The 15,246-nt window shown below is 36.5% G+C and overlaps 2 protein-coding genes across 3 annotated transcripts in view; one reads left to right on the forward strand and one right to left on the reverse strand.

The window, feature by feature from the left end:
- Positions 1 to 15,246, reverse strand: part of FGF12 (fibroblast growth factor 12) — a 479,181-nt gene that overhangs the window by 322,868 nt on the left and 141,067 nt on the right. The gene's annotated exons all lie outside the window — the stretch shown is intronic.
- LOC120592986 (glycine-rich protein 1-like) lies at positions 11 to 3,075 on the forward strand. 2 transcript variants are annotated; one of them, XM_039850758.1, is made up of 2 exons: positions 11 to 777; positions 1,784 to 3,075. In XM_039850758.1, exon 1 carries the CDS (start codon positions 43 to 45, stop codon positions 481 to 483), a length of 441 nt encoding a protein of 146 aa, XP_039706692.1. In that variant the 5' UTR covers positions 11 to 42; the 3' UTR covers positions 484 to 777; positions 1,784 to 3,075. The 2 variants fall into 2 exon arrangements, with proteins under 2 accessions (XP_039706692.1, XP_039706693.1); XM_039850759.1 differs by having other exon boundaries at positions 1,889 to 3,075.

Here is a 15,246-nt window from a genome sequence, read left to right on the forward strand (position 1 = left end):
AACCAAAAGGCGGCCTGTCTTCGAAAGCCAGGTCCCGAGTCCATGGTGCGCGCGTTCCAGGTGGAGAGCAGTTGGCACATCGGCGGGGCGGGAGCCGGGGCGCAGGGATGGAGCGCGGCGGGCGCCGTGGCCACCGCAGGCAAAGGAGGAGGAAGTGCCGCTCCGAAAGGGGCAGCCCCCTGGGGAGCCAAAGGCGCGGCCACACCCCCTGGGATTGAACGCGACACTTTAGGAGTTCTCCAAGGAGGCGGCTGGTCTGCAGGCGGGAGGGTGAGCGGGTCGAAGCCCTTTTCCAGATGCCGGCGTCCGGAGGGACGAGGTCAGGGTCCCACGCCAGCCCTGGCCTTCTGGACTGGTGGCTCGGGGCACCCCCTCTGCTCCTACTCTCAGCGTGGGGCAGTGAACCCTGGGCGCCCGCCCGCCTCAGTGCCCACGCCTACCGGGGTTGTGGGCGCGGAGAGGGTCTCCGCGGGGCCGGGGTGACGCCGCCAAGCTAGCCCGGAAGGCAGCGCTCCTGCTGGCTGCGCGCGAGCAGAGGGCGAGTCGGCGTGGGAATCCGGCGGAAGGGAGCTCCCGCAGGAAGGGCTGGACCCTGGAGGCTGCGGAGCGTCAGAAGTGACTCCGGGGAACTAGGGGTAGAGGTGGAGGAGGAGGGGATGTGGAATAAAGAAAGCTCTTGGGTGCGGCCGATGAGAGGGATAGTGTGCCTAGTTGTGGGCGGAGCCCTGATGGGGGAGTCTGGACACCTGGATTTTCTGATGCGGGCTGTGACCTTGGGTAAGTCACTTTTCCCCTCCGTAAATCAAGGAGGGGAAGAGAATGTGGAATAGAGAATTGGTAGCTTCGTAACTGTTTGTCCCCGTGCCTTCCAGTCTCCCGGAAAAGCCCGGCACAGGTGCAGTGGGAAGGCAGGTGCAGGGAAAAGGGAGGCCAGAAGGGGACGCCAGAGGTAGAGAGAGGCAGGTAAACCGAAAAATCAGAAAATAACAGCACATCACTTTAGAGAGGTATTCCGGTCAGCTCTTTCTCTGTCAACTGATCCTAAAGACGATCCGTGAGCTTCCCTGTGGGTCTAAATGTTTTGATTATTTTTCACCAGCAACCTCTTTGGATTTATTTATTTGTTGCTTGGTTTGTTCATTCGTTTGTTTGTTCCCAGAGGAAGCCATTACACCGTTTTGGAAGTCTTATGAGTAAGGCATACAAAGAATGCTGGCGATGGGACCAGACTCCACCCTACTTGGCATCTCAGGGCAAGAAGGGATGTTAGAGGACACAGCAATATAGCAAGTGGTTAAGAGTACAGATGCTGAAGACATACAGCCTAAATTCAATTTCATACTAGCTGTGTGACCTTGAACAAATTATTTAACCTCTCTGTGCCTCAGTTTTCTCATCTCTAAAAGAGAGTTAATAATAGCATCTACTTTATACACCGCTTGTTGAGGGTTAAAAACACTTGATGTAAAGTAAATGCTATAATAGCGTTAATATTACTTAGCTCCCCACCTTTAGGGTTTTTAATCACTCACTTCCCAATGAATGCCATTGTTCATACCAGTGTCCAACTTTATACTTGAACAGTTAAGATGTAGAGAACTCACCAGTTCCCCAAGTATTTTATTGCACTAAATCTGTTAGAAAGTTTACCCTGATATTTAGCCCAAAACTTCATTTTCTTTCCACACATTGTTCCAAGGCCACCTAGCACTATTTGGTTAGCTCTTCCCAGAAAGGGAATAAAAATGGTTTTTATCATTCCTTTCCTCTTTCTCTTCTCTAGGCTAAACCTCACAGTTCCTATGATGTTTCCTGAAGGTTAAAGCTTAAGGTTGAAGTTGCCTGTAAAAATATTATTTCAGAACTCTCCTCCTTTTTCCTGTCAAAGGTGGCAGAAGAAAGTCAGAACAACTGAAAGGCCTCTTGAGCCCACAGCCAACCCTGGCTCCACATCCTCTTAATTTCTTTCAGAATTAACCTCCAACCAGGCAAGGTCATTTGAGGTGGTTCCAAGACTTTCTTCCAGTCACCTCTTAGAGCTGTTGTTCACTGGAATCACCAAAGCTCTGTGCACTGCAAAGTCCTTGAAGATCTTGCTAAATCCACTATACTGTCATCAGTGGGAAAGTTCTGAGGCCCCAGGGCAGCCTGGGCCATGGCCTTCGTCCTTCCGGTCTCTGCTGGAATTAGTGAGAAACTTGGCTCATCTGGGGATTCTACCATAGAAATTCCCCACGGAGGGAGAGACAATTAGCAAAAGAAAAACATCTAAAAATAATCTTTCATGCTGCAGCAGAGGCAGAGAGCTTTTCGGTAGAGCGCTCCTGCTCTGGAACTCAATGCTAGAGCTGTTTCTTTACTTTGAGATTAATACTATTCCTTGAAACAGAAAAAAAAAAAAAACAAGAATCTGCTTCCTTTGAAGGAACTACATCAGAACAAGCAGGTCCATGTATGATTTTAAAACACACAAGACCTCCTGAGCATCAATTTTCATATTTATAATGAGCCTCTCTGTTTACCTGACAAGGTCTTTGCAAGGATTAGATGAGATGAGACATGTGAAAGCACTTTGAAGATTTTAATTATCTTTGCAAGATAAGGTGTTATTCCCAGCTTTCTGAGTTCTAGGTGCTTCTCAGTGGTCTAACATAGTGACTCTTTTATTTCATTACAAGGGTTTACATGTGAATCTTCTGTCTCCTCAACAACTGCAAACTCTTAGAAGGCAGGGCAGGAAGCTAACTGTCACAATAAATATTCATATGGCCTGATGTCTTGTTTAATTGGCTGTCACAGTGATTCGTATGGTCAAGTGTATTCATCACAAAGAAAACGGATCATCACAATATTTGAAAGAAGAAATCACATCGACAGACTTTTTTGTTGTTGTTATTGAACTCTCGAACGAGAGTAAATTAAACCAAAGAGAGCACATAACATTTTAATGCAAAATATTTTCTTACTATATATGATAGACATTTGATCAAAGTGGAGATGAAAGGGAATTGATCACTGGAATTTTATTACTCGGACTTAGTTTTTAAAAAATAAAGATTCTTACCCTTATCAAGACTTGAGTGTACAAAATTTGTTAAAGCTACTCCTAAGGTGACACCTAGTTCCACAATTAGGCACAAGTCTTCCTAAAGTATCTTAAGCAGTACTTTAGGAGAACACATTTTCGCAGGTACCATAACATCCAAAAACAAGACAAAACCAGACAAAACGAATAGTAGCCAGGAGCACAATGGATAGTAGGAATGTAGCAAATTTTAGTTTAAGCAAAACTTCATATTTTCTGCTTTCTCTGTATTATTATTCTATAAGCCAAAGTCGAATTTTACTAACAATTATATTTTTAAATCTGAAACTTAAGTTATATTATTTTAATGACCAAATTTTAAATTATGTATCTGTCTCTAATTGAGATTTTTAAAGTTGGACATTCTTTCTGTTTTTTAATTGACCGTGGACCAACTATAGCAAGTGATTCACCAGTGTGGTTTCAAAATAAAATAATGTATCACTTTATGAGAGGGGTTGGAAACCTGGTATATAATGATAGGTGAGCTTGTTTAAATTCCTAGTATCTAAACTTTTACTTTTTATAAAGAGTTATTTACTCACAGGTTGTAGAACTTTATAATTTTCTGAGAGAGTTCTGAGATTTTTAAGTGGTAACTTATCTATATTTTCTGTTCATATTAAACATAGAAATCTGTTGACTTGGCATAGCTGTGTAATTAATCAGTATATTTATCTGCTTGAGAGTCTGCATTGAATCAATATTGAGAATTTTGCCAAGCTAAAAATTTTTAATGAGTATATTAATGGCAAATGTCTATCAGATGAAAAGCAACTTTATTTTCACAAAGAAACCAAACTAACACATAAACTAAAAGATCAACATCAGAATGATAGTTAATGTATCTTTGTTCTATATTCTATAGACCACTGACTACTAGGGTAAAAACTAGGCTTCTATATCATGTCTTAGAAATATCTTCAGATCCAGTTTTGATACACAACCGCCATAGAATGAATGTATGTAACTCTCCACCCAAATTCATATATTGAATTCTTAACCCCTGAGGTATTAGGAACTGAGGCCTTTGGGACGTTTTAACATCACGAATGTAATTAATGCCCTTATAAAAGAGAGCCCAGAGAGCTTCCTCTCCCCTCTCACCATGTGAGGACACAGAAGAAAATGGCCATTTATGAACTAGGAAGTTGGTCCTCACCAGACACAGGGTCTTGGTGCCTTGACCTTGGACTTTCCACCCTCCAGAACTGTGAGAAGTAAATGTTTGTTGTTCAAACCACCCAGTCTATGGTATTTTTTGTTATAGTACCGTGAACACAAAGGCAGCAATAAAATAATCTCATAGATAATGTAACAAAAACAGTCACTAGCAGCTAGCTTACTTTATTAATGACATATGGTCCAAATAAGTTTTAACTATTTTCAAAAAAGCAAATGTGTTTTTTTTTTAATTTTATCTTTTTCCTCTTATTCTTTTTTAGTTTTTCTTCTATTTCTTCTTCTTGAAACTTTTTATTTTGAAATAAATTTAGACTTACAGAAAAGTTTCAGTATAATACAGAGCTTGCGTATACTCTTCACCCAACTTTTAATGTTAACTTACTTAACCAGAGTACAATTATCAAAACCCGAAAATTTATACTGGCATCAAACTATTAAACTACAAACTTTATTGAACTTTCACCAGTTTTTTTTTTTATCCCCCACATCCGTTTTCTGTTCCAGGGTCCATGAGGATCCACGTTGCATTTAGTTGTGTCACCTTAGTTTCCTTCAATTTATAACAGTCCCTCAGTCTCTCTTTGTCTTTCAGGAACTTGCCATTTCTAATAAATAGTGGTCAAATCTTTTGTGAAATATCTTTCAATTTGGGTTTCTCTGATGTTTTCTAATGATTAGTCTAAGGTTATTCATTTTGGCAAGAATGCCACAGAAATGGTGTTGTATAAGTGCATCATTATCGGGGTCTACATGACGTCAACGAGTGACATTAACATTGATAACTGTAGTGTCTGCTAGGTTTCTACATGCAAAGTTACGTTTTTTTCACTTATAGTTGATAAATATCTTGAGGAAGAAAATTTGAGGTTATGCTAATATCCTGTTTCTCCTCAAACTGTCATCTGATTTTAGCATCCATTGGTGGATCTTGTTTGAAACAATTATTACTGTACTGTTTTCTTAATAATGATTTTATATTGTCTTCATTCCTTCCACAGTAATGGGAATTCTTCTGTAAAAGCTGTCCCTCCTTCCCCACTTGTTTATTTATTCAATTATTTATTTATATCAGTATGGTCTCAAGGATATTTATTGTATGGATTATAATCTAACACTGTTGTTTATTTTGTGGCTCAAATTGTTCCAGCTTTAATCATTGGGAGGTCCTTCTGGTTGGTTCCTGTGTCCTTTCCTTTGAGAGGTTCCTTGATTTTCTGATATCACAAAATGTCCTAGGTGTATCTTTTATTTTCCCTCAGTCTCAGTCTTGGAATCAACTAGTTCTCCTACTTTTTTTTTTTTTTTTTAGAGAATAGTACTTAGGAACCAAAATCTGGGTGCTAATTGTGCTCATTGTTACTGGACTGTCACTTCTCCTAGGCTCTCTCGGGGGAGTGAGCTAGAAAATATATGTATGTGGGGGTAGCTCCATAATGTAGTGGTTAGCACATCTGTTTTACACGCAGAAGGTCCTGGGTTCGCGCCCCAGGTGGAACCACGGACCATACCCCGGGTGTGCCAGGCCCCGGGTGCACTCTGGAAGCATGTGGGAGGAGATACCTCACCTTCAGAGATCCAGTTCTTAAGGGGAAAATGGCAACATCCATAGGTCAGAAGTGGAAGTGGCGGAGTGGGCGGGGGGAAGAAAATATATGTATGTATACAAACCCACACATACTCATATATCATATTTATTTCTGTTTCTCTCTATATATAGATATATAGAAATAGAGATCTCTATATGTAGGTATACAATCAAAAGATAATAGGTATATATATGGATACTCATACATCATATTTCTCTATTTCTCTCTACAGAGTCAGAAACAATAATATGTAGATACATGTACATGTAGATATATAAAAGATGGATAATAGGTAGGTATACATATAGATGTAAATCCCTAATACCTATGATTCCAATCCAACACAAGTTTCATTTTAGTCTCTTCTTTCCTTATTTGTAACTTCATGTTCTGACAGTGAAAACTCTGACTTTTATTATATATAATGTATTCATTTATTCATTTAATACTAGTATACACTTAAAGTAGTTACAGAATTCCTAACCAATACTCTTGTTGGTAGATTTATTACTAGAGTATTTATGCACATCTGTTTTTATCTTTAGCATTATAGAATCTAGTCAAAACATTATTTTTCAGAGTGACATTAGTTATTTTCTTCCTCATCCTCTTCAGTGTGCTTTAGTTATTCATTCGTAATCTAGTTAGATTGACTTATTATTACTTATATTTTATAATGGTTGACTTAAATTATTTAATTAAAATTAATTAATTTTAATTATTTCTTTATTATTTTAGTTTGCAAAACACTGGTACAGTTCTAAGAGTCAAAGCTTTACAAAAGAGTAGACTCCATCCAATAAGTGTTACTTCCTCATGCCTCCTGGCCTCTTCCCATTCCCCCTTCTTTCCGCTCCTTTCCTACACAACCCCTAACTGGCCTTTTTAATTTCTGGTTTATCTTCCCTATGCTCCTTTCCCTATGAGCACACACTCCCCTACACAGTGGCCTTTAGGTCATTTCCATTACTTTTCTATTACAAACAATACTGTGAAAAATAACATTGTATGCAGTATTTTCACATTGTTGGGAGTGTATCTTCAAAGTAGATTCTTAGAAATTGGAACACTGAATCAAATAGTAAGTGTATAGGTAGTTTTGTTAGGTATTGCCAAAATTCTCTTCAAAATGCTTATATGAATTTGGATTCCTACCAGCAATACATGAGTGCCTGTGTCCCACAGCTCCACCAACAGAATGTACTGTCCTACTTTTTATTTTTATCAGTTTGATTGTAATGTTATCTTAATTTGCATTTCCCTAATAATGAGTGCGTTTGAACATTTTTTTCATTTGTTTGAGAGCTTACAGTTTTGGAAGGAATTTCCCATTCATGTCATTTTTTCATTTTTCTATTGGAAATTATCTACTTTTAAAAGACGACAGTTTGCTTTCAGGAAGGGCACTAAAATTAAATTGTATTAAATTAAATTTTTAAAACAATTTTGAGATAGAAGTTCTAAACATTGTCGCTGTCGTTGAAAAAAAGGTAACTTTGAATCCGTCCATCCACCCTTTCCACAAACATTTAGAAACTACAACTAATTCCTTGCCCTAAAATGCTAGCAAAGGAATAGATATGTGTAAACCATTAGTTAAACACAACTTTGCAGTACAAGTAGCACTGTAGAGCTCAGTGAAGGTACAAAGAAGGGAGTGGCTCATTCTTCTTTTGAGGGGGAAGCAAGCTATTAGAAAAAGCTTCATACAGTTTAAGAAATGTGAGCTGAACTGAAAGATACCTCTCATTTAAAGATACAATGTCCAAGCTTAATAAATGCCACCATCTGCTTTCTAGCCACACTTAATAGATGTGTGTCCATGAAAGAACGAACTCCACTTTTAAAAGCACCAGCACCCAGAATTCAGACTTTATATTTATCTCCAATCCTGTCCTATGTTTCATCACATCATCATGAGATACAGGGTCATAATTCTCATTTAACATAAGTACATATTATCTTATCAGACTAAAAACAGAAAAAAAAGGCAAAGAATAATGTTACTTTTATAGTTTTCTGATAAAACCTTCTGAAGTACAGTTAATGACTAAGATTTCTCATGTGTTTTTCTCCAACCTTCCCATCCCAAAACCCCAGTCTTCAAATAAGTAATACTTCAGGATGTGCTGCTACAGTTGGGCATTTTCCATTCTCTTCTAATAATACTTTAACAAGTTGTTTTGCATAATTGTAGAGCTTATCATCTTTAAAAAAACAAACAAACAAAAAAACTTTTATAGATGAGTTATGAGTTAAGTAGAAGGAAAATGTTTTTAACTTGTGGTAGCCAAGTATGAATTGTTTATTGTAAGAAATATGAAGTCAATCAATCCAAGAGAGTTAATACTTGTGGATTTCAAGGAAGCAACATTTGCTTATTAGCCAAAACTCACCACCAAAATAGAGGCACAATTCCAAACAGGCATTTTCACTCTGACCACCTGAACTCTTCTCTGACTCTAAAAATCCCACACATTCTTTAAGACCTAGTACAAATGCTACAGTGCTCTCTCTGGGAAATTTTCTCTGATCTCCTACCTCTACCCCAAATCAATCACAGCTGCCTCTGAGTTCTCATAAGACACTGTGATTCCTCTACATATTAAATGTCTTAGACTGTTGATGACTTCTGATTTGATGACAACAAATCTACAACTGGACATATCTCTTTTCCCCAAAACCCACTGTGCTGTACATTTTAGTAGAAAACTGCATCATCTATACATTTTCCAAATTCAAAAATCTACGAGCCATCCTAGTCTCCTCTCGCTAACTCACCTCCAATCGGTCAGAGATATTAGAGATACCACTTCCTTAACATCTCTCGCATCTATCCACTTTCTTCCTGCCTTCTTTCAGGCCCTCATCACTTCTTGCCTGATTATTATAACATCTTTATGAAAAACAGTCCAACTATCTTCAATCCAGCCTCCGCACTGCCAACACAATCACCCCAAAAACTCTAATTCCTGAAGGATTTTGCTTTTCTGAATCTTTATAGCATTTAAGATAGTCAACAATTTAAGATTGGTCCAAAATTCCCTGATGATTTGCCTTATCTTCTTCCAGCTGTCTACATGAACTTAACACTATTCATATCCTTGAGGAACGTTATTTTATGTGTGTATATCTTTGCACATGCTGTTCCCCTTGCTGAGATATCCCACCTTTCTTCTCCTAGTGAATACATACCCAACCTTTAAATACTGGGTGGATTGTCACCTAAAGCAAGAAACCTTCCCAAGCTAGGTAAAAAGCTCCCCTTTGGGGCTTACCTATACACATCTCTTAGCATAGAACTTTCACACAGTGATCTTTGATTTGTTTCATTTATAGTTTTTTTTTTTTTTTTTTTTGTCTAAGAGAGTTATAGGAGAATCACAGTGTGTGTTGAAAATTCAGCCAAATGCTAATACAAACAATTGCAACTGAGATTGTTGCAAAACAGGAGTACATGGTGCTATAATGTCTAAAGTAAGGAGTGAGTATTGATCTAGTTGGAGGAATTAGGAAAAGCAGAGGCACTTATCACGTCATACCTTGCATGACAATTAGTTGTTTTACATATATTTCCTCACCTCATACACACACACACACACACACACACACACTTTATTCCCTTTTATGACAAGTACGAGATTTATTCAGCATGAAATACCACCACGATCACCACTCTCTATACAGAGACTCTGCTCGAAACATGGGAGATGGTTGGCAAATAGCTGCTGAATTGAATTGAAAGTTTCACCCAGTGTTACAGAATAATTATATGATTTTGTTTCTTTCAAGATTGAGCTAACCATATATTTCATCTGCAGATAAGGCCTTAATCAAATTTATTATAATCTTAGATGAAGTTATATACACAAGCAACATGTGTCATGAATTTTGTCTTTCCTAAAAATCAGTGGCGCACCTTCCAAATGGTTTCAGGTATGATCAATATAAAGGAGTTCTCAAAAGGCGTGAAAAGAAGTCAGGAAAAAAAGCGATGTTTTGAATTCTTTATTTGGCTAGTCTAACATAATAATCCTGGAACAGCAATAGAAAAGACATAGGATAAGAGGTTTCTATAGCACCAGTCTGAAAGGTCTCATACTTCCTGAATCTGCGATTGTTTTCGTTTCTGATCTGATAGGTTAATTTTCAAAAATATTTTTTTAAATAGGAGGACCAGAAAGATCTTGTTTCTATAGCCTTTAGCAGGTGTTCACTGAAAGGATCCAATCCTATAGATAGGATAGCTGGAGTAATGTTATCATGAGCTATCACAAAATAACCTTCTTCGGCATCTTGTGTAAATTTTCCACTTGGATTCAAATGTTATTTTCATTCTAGACCTATGTTTTCTTTCGATCCATTTTTCTTTCACTTGATGAGGCTCAGGAGTTAAGGCTTATGCTTCTAACTAAATCAGACTGGACCTGGGTTTACTTCTTAACACTGACCCTGATGCTTAAATGATTCATTTCTCCAAATTTTTTTTTCATTTGCACAATCGAGTGAGTATTAATAAATACTTAACGGGATTATAGTCAGAATTAAATAAAATAGGATATCTCAATATTATGCCTGCCAGAGAGTAAGTGCTCAGTAAATGGCGGCAATGAAGAGTGGCGGTAGTGGGGATTTTATCGACATTGATGACTTTTGGAAAACTCTTCCATTAGTAATTTTTTTCATCCTTAAAGACATACTCAGCAACATCAATCATCTGTTATTTGAGATTATTTTTGTATCTTCTCTACAACATCTATATAAATAACTAAGAACGATTTTTGGAAGAATCTAAGAAAATTAGACTTTCAGTAGGATGATTTTAAAGATTTTTGCTTCATCAAAACTCCATAAGAAGCGGCTGCTAGTGGTCATGGGGTTCCTTTTTGAGCTGGTAAATGTTCTAGAATTAGACAGTGACGATGGTTGCACAGCTTTGTGAATATGTGAAAAACACCTCAACTGCACCTTTTAAAAGAGTGAATTATATGACATCTAAATTATACCTCAATTTTTTAAAAACTCTATGAGAAAAATAAGTGGGCCTTTTGTACAGCTATAAAATCAATTGTAACGTTTGAGACTTCAGAGCTCTACATTCCCACATTCAAATCCCTGTGTTACTAGTTACCAGGTGTGTGTGTTTATGAACAAATTTCTCAACTCCTTTAAGTTTCATTGTTCTCATTTGCAAAGTGAAACTAACAACCTACCTTGTAGCATTGTTATGGCAATAAAATATGGGGGGAAAGGAAAAGGAAATGCTTAATGCCGGGTTTAGCACTTATAGACTATCCACAAATAAATTTTTTGTCTCCTTTTTCCCAAATCTGCAATCTGCTTATCAAGGACTAGTACATTTTTAAGAGAGCTTAAAAAATTACATCAGAACCTGGTATAAGTGACCATTCCTGTATTTAAAATTTATAATCTGTAAATGCAAATGAAAATATCTCTCTTGAAGTTGAATTCTAAAAAACTTTAAAGCTATTAACAATGTTTTGGATTCTTACATGCAAGAAGGAAAGAATATAAAGATAAAATTTGGAAAATCAGTCCCCCTTCCATTTTCTACCACATGCCTGATGCCGTCACTGACACCTTGAGCTGAGGAATATAAGTAGCTATTGCTTAGGAGGAGGTGTTAGCATGATCCCCACTTGCTAAGGAGAGTGTTTCTTTTTGTTGTTGTGGTTTGTTTGTTTTTAATCCAAGGTATTACCTAGACACTCAGCATTAGGGCTCCATTCTGAATTCCCAAACCAAGATGACAACTTGGCCATGTTATTAGTTAATAGATTTAACTATCAAAAAGGCCAACGTTAAGGGTAAAAAAAAAAAAAAAGCCTACAGTAGGATTTCAATTATGTTTGAAAAATATATATATGGGGAAAAAAAAGACTGAAAGCATATACATATAAATAAAAGATTGTCATGTTAAGCAAAATAAATTCATCAGACAGAAAAAGTTGAGAACCATGTGATTTCACTCATATATGAGACATAAAATTGAAGGCAATAAATGAACAAGACAAATAGACTCATAGATATGGACAACAGTTTAGTGGTTACCAGAGGGAAAGAGGGAAAGAGGGAAAGAGGGAAGGGAGGAGGTAGATAAGAATAAAGGGGATCAAATATATGGTGACGGAAGGAAATTTAACTTTGGGTGGTGAACACAAAATGCAATATAAATCTGACATATAATTGAATCGTATACTTGAAACCCATATAATTTTATTAACCAATGTCACCTCCAACAAATTTAATAATAAATAAATAAAAATTAAAAAATTAAATCGACTTCCTGGGCTTCACTTCTGCTCTAGCACTTTCTGCCATGATCCCTTTGTGCAAGTCACCTCACTGCTTTAGACACCAGTTTCTATTTATATAAAATGAGAACAATAATATATCACAGGATAAAGTTTAACTGAGTCAATGTATATAAAGCATGAGGTACAGTATCTGTGGAATATTAAAACATTAAATACATAATATCACCAATTTCTATTCCACATTTCTGTTTTTTTTAATTTTCTACAATTAATATTGAATACTTTTAAAATCAGAAATAAATATTTGTTTTAAAATATCAGCATCTTTTTAATTTTTATAAGTAATTTAAAAAAACTTGTAAGAATGTCAAATAGTCAGCCTGCAACTCTTGAAGTTACGGCATGAAAAAATATCTCTTCCATGGCCTAATATATATGCTTCATCCTTGGGCTCTAGCGAAAGCCATAAACTGGTTGTAAACATGCTACTATTATTATCAGTTCTTCTAAAGTCAAATGTTGAGAATTTCAGGAAATATATAACCTATGAATGAGATGGAATTTTCTGATTACATACACAGACTTAGATGGATTGAAATACCACTTCTAGAAAGCGGATTTAATAATATTCCTAAGGCAGCTAGAATTTCTCTTTGAAAAATATACCTATGTATAGTTTTATTACATAGGTCTACCTCTTCTTCCAGTCTCTCAAAAAACACTTTTAAAAATAAAAACAAAATGCACTTTTATTCCTGTGGTCCCAGGATCAGTTATTACAAGCTCAGGAAAAGTGAGAGGCCAACTAACTATCCAGTTATGCTAAGAAAAAAAAGGAAAAAAAACTGAGATGGGTACATTCCAGAGTCGATTTTCTAATTCCCAAACTTTTGCTTCCTGTTTCAAATAGCAGAGTTTAAAACTTACTAAGAGTCACAAACACACATATGCACACAAACAAAACAACATGTTCAATTTTTCAAATAATTTTCTTGAACTAATTAGAATCTAATTATTTTATAAGAATATGATCAAAATTGAAATATAATACTGTTTCTTGTTGGGGTTTTTCTTATTGTTTTCTTCTGGGAAGCAATTTCTGCATTTTCAAAGCAAAGTCATCTGGGGACATCAAATCCTGATCATATTTGTATGATATGGCCCTTAGCAAGCTGCAAACATAATCTGATATTGCTTTCTCTAACCCTATTTCTCCCACATGTCTTCAAAAAAGGGACAAAAGATGGAGTAAAAACCTATTTTCAAAAGGCATTTCATTTAACATCACTATTTTACTCAAAGGTAAATATCCCAGGTTTAGCAATTGAGGAAAAAGATTTAAAGTGGAGTGTGCTCAGGAATATAAACTTGTTTTGATAAAACATTGAATATTTCACTACCTTCTTCAGCCAAAAGGAGAACTTCCAACATCTTTAACACAGCATTCAAGAACCAGCATGATCCTTTTTTTTAAACCTATTGCACCTGGTCTTCCTAGGTGGTCTCCCACCTCAAGTACTAACCAGGCCTGACCCTGTTTAGCTTTCGAGATCAGACCAGCACGATCTTTATCTTGCTTTCTAACCATAGCTTCTACAATATTATATCACCCATAGTTACTTCAGATCCACAATCCCAAATCTGAAACACTTGGGACTAGGTGTTTATTGCAATTCAGGTTTTGGCGAGGTACGAGGCAGTATTTTTTTTTTTTAAGTAATACATAAGGCAATGCATAATATATTAGTAAAATCTCTCCATGTTGGGGCAGCATCTGTAATCAAAAACAATGATATTTCTGTAGCTAAATCTATAAATACTCTCATAGGGATAAATAGGGATAAACAGCTTCACGTCATTTCAGGTCAGGTTGTGCCATCAAATAAGTTAGCTTCAAACTTAAGAAAAAAATCAATGGTTTTCAGAGCTTCTTGGATTTAGAAATGATGGATAATGGAATGTGAGCCTGCACTTGCTTTATTTGAACATAGACTTTTGCACTTTTGAGCTTTGGTTCACTTTCTTTCCTTAGCCAAGAATGTCCTCTATGTCTCTTCTATTTTATTAACCTCTACACTGGCCAGTCCAAATGTCAGCTCTTCCACTAAATCTGAAGTTGGAAGCACCAGTCCTTTCTCTGTTGTAGGCATGTATGTCTCTCCTTCTAAACTAGAAACTCCTTACAAAACAGCCCTGTGTCTGCTTTGTCTTTGTGAACTATGACTCCAGGCAGTGTATTTTCCTTAGAAGAATGAATAAATTGAATGAAGTGAGCCTACCAATATCAAAAGTATCAACAAAACAAACCAAAGAATTCAGCGTCATATCTCTATTCTTTATAAATGTGGATTCTTACAAGATGACTGTTTTGTTTTTGTTTTTGTTTTTTTAACTATTTTTACTCAGGATCTCTCTTTTCTGCTCCCATACTGATAAACAATGCTAAGAAAAACTATAAGCAGTATAGTTACTAGCTTTCTATTTCCATTCAACCCTCTGAGCAGACTTCAAAGAAACCAATTTTAGGTTAGTGTAGCGCTCAAGAAATGTGGGACAAAGAATTAACTTTCTCATCTATTGCCCTCTTTATTCTTTTCTAATTATTTTCCCATATTTGTATTATTTCCAGGAGCATGTTTTTAAGCTCTTTAGGGGATTAGAAATGTATTTTCTTATTTTATATTCTTCACAGTGCTCTTTGCAGACAAGAGTTTTTGAATAAATTAATGTGACTGAATAATAATAAGTATAAATAAGGATAAATCATTTTTTTTACAGTAGAAAAGAAAAGTTTTATTAGAAGGGAAAGTATACTTCCAGACATGGAAGCAGGCTTGAGCAACAGAACCGTGGCTCAAAAGGCAGAATAAATCATATTTATATTAAATATTTAGGTGAATGTAGGTGAATGGTCAAACTATGTTTTCTAATATTGGCAATTACAGGATATATCTCCATATAGAAATACCACCCTATTATTTAAAGTCTGAGTGAATGCAATGTAGTTCCTTTGAGTCCAAGCCTAACTTTTTCCCTATGCTGTTTATGATCTTATATTCTATTTCTCTAATTTAGTTGACTGATATGAAATGAGATTTTTTTATTCCTTTTA

Source organism: Pteropus medius, unplaced genomic scaffold (genome assembly GCF_902729225.1).
Source record: "Pteropus medius unplaced genomic scaffold, Ma_sr-lr_union100, whole genome shotgun sequence".
NCBI lineage: Eukaryota > Metazoa > Chordata > Mammalia > Chiroptera > Pteropodidae > Pteropus > Pteropus medius.

Excerpts from the sequence above, each read along its gene's own strand:
- LOC120592986 (XM_039850758.1), top strand. The coding sequence starts at position 43 with ATGGTGCGCGCGTTCCAGGTGGAGAGCAGTTGGCACATCGGCGGGGCG.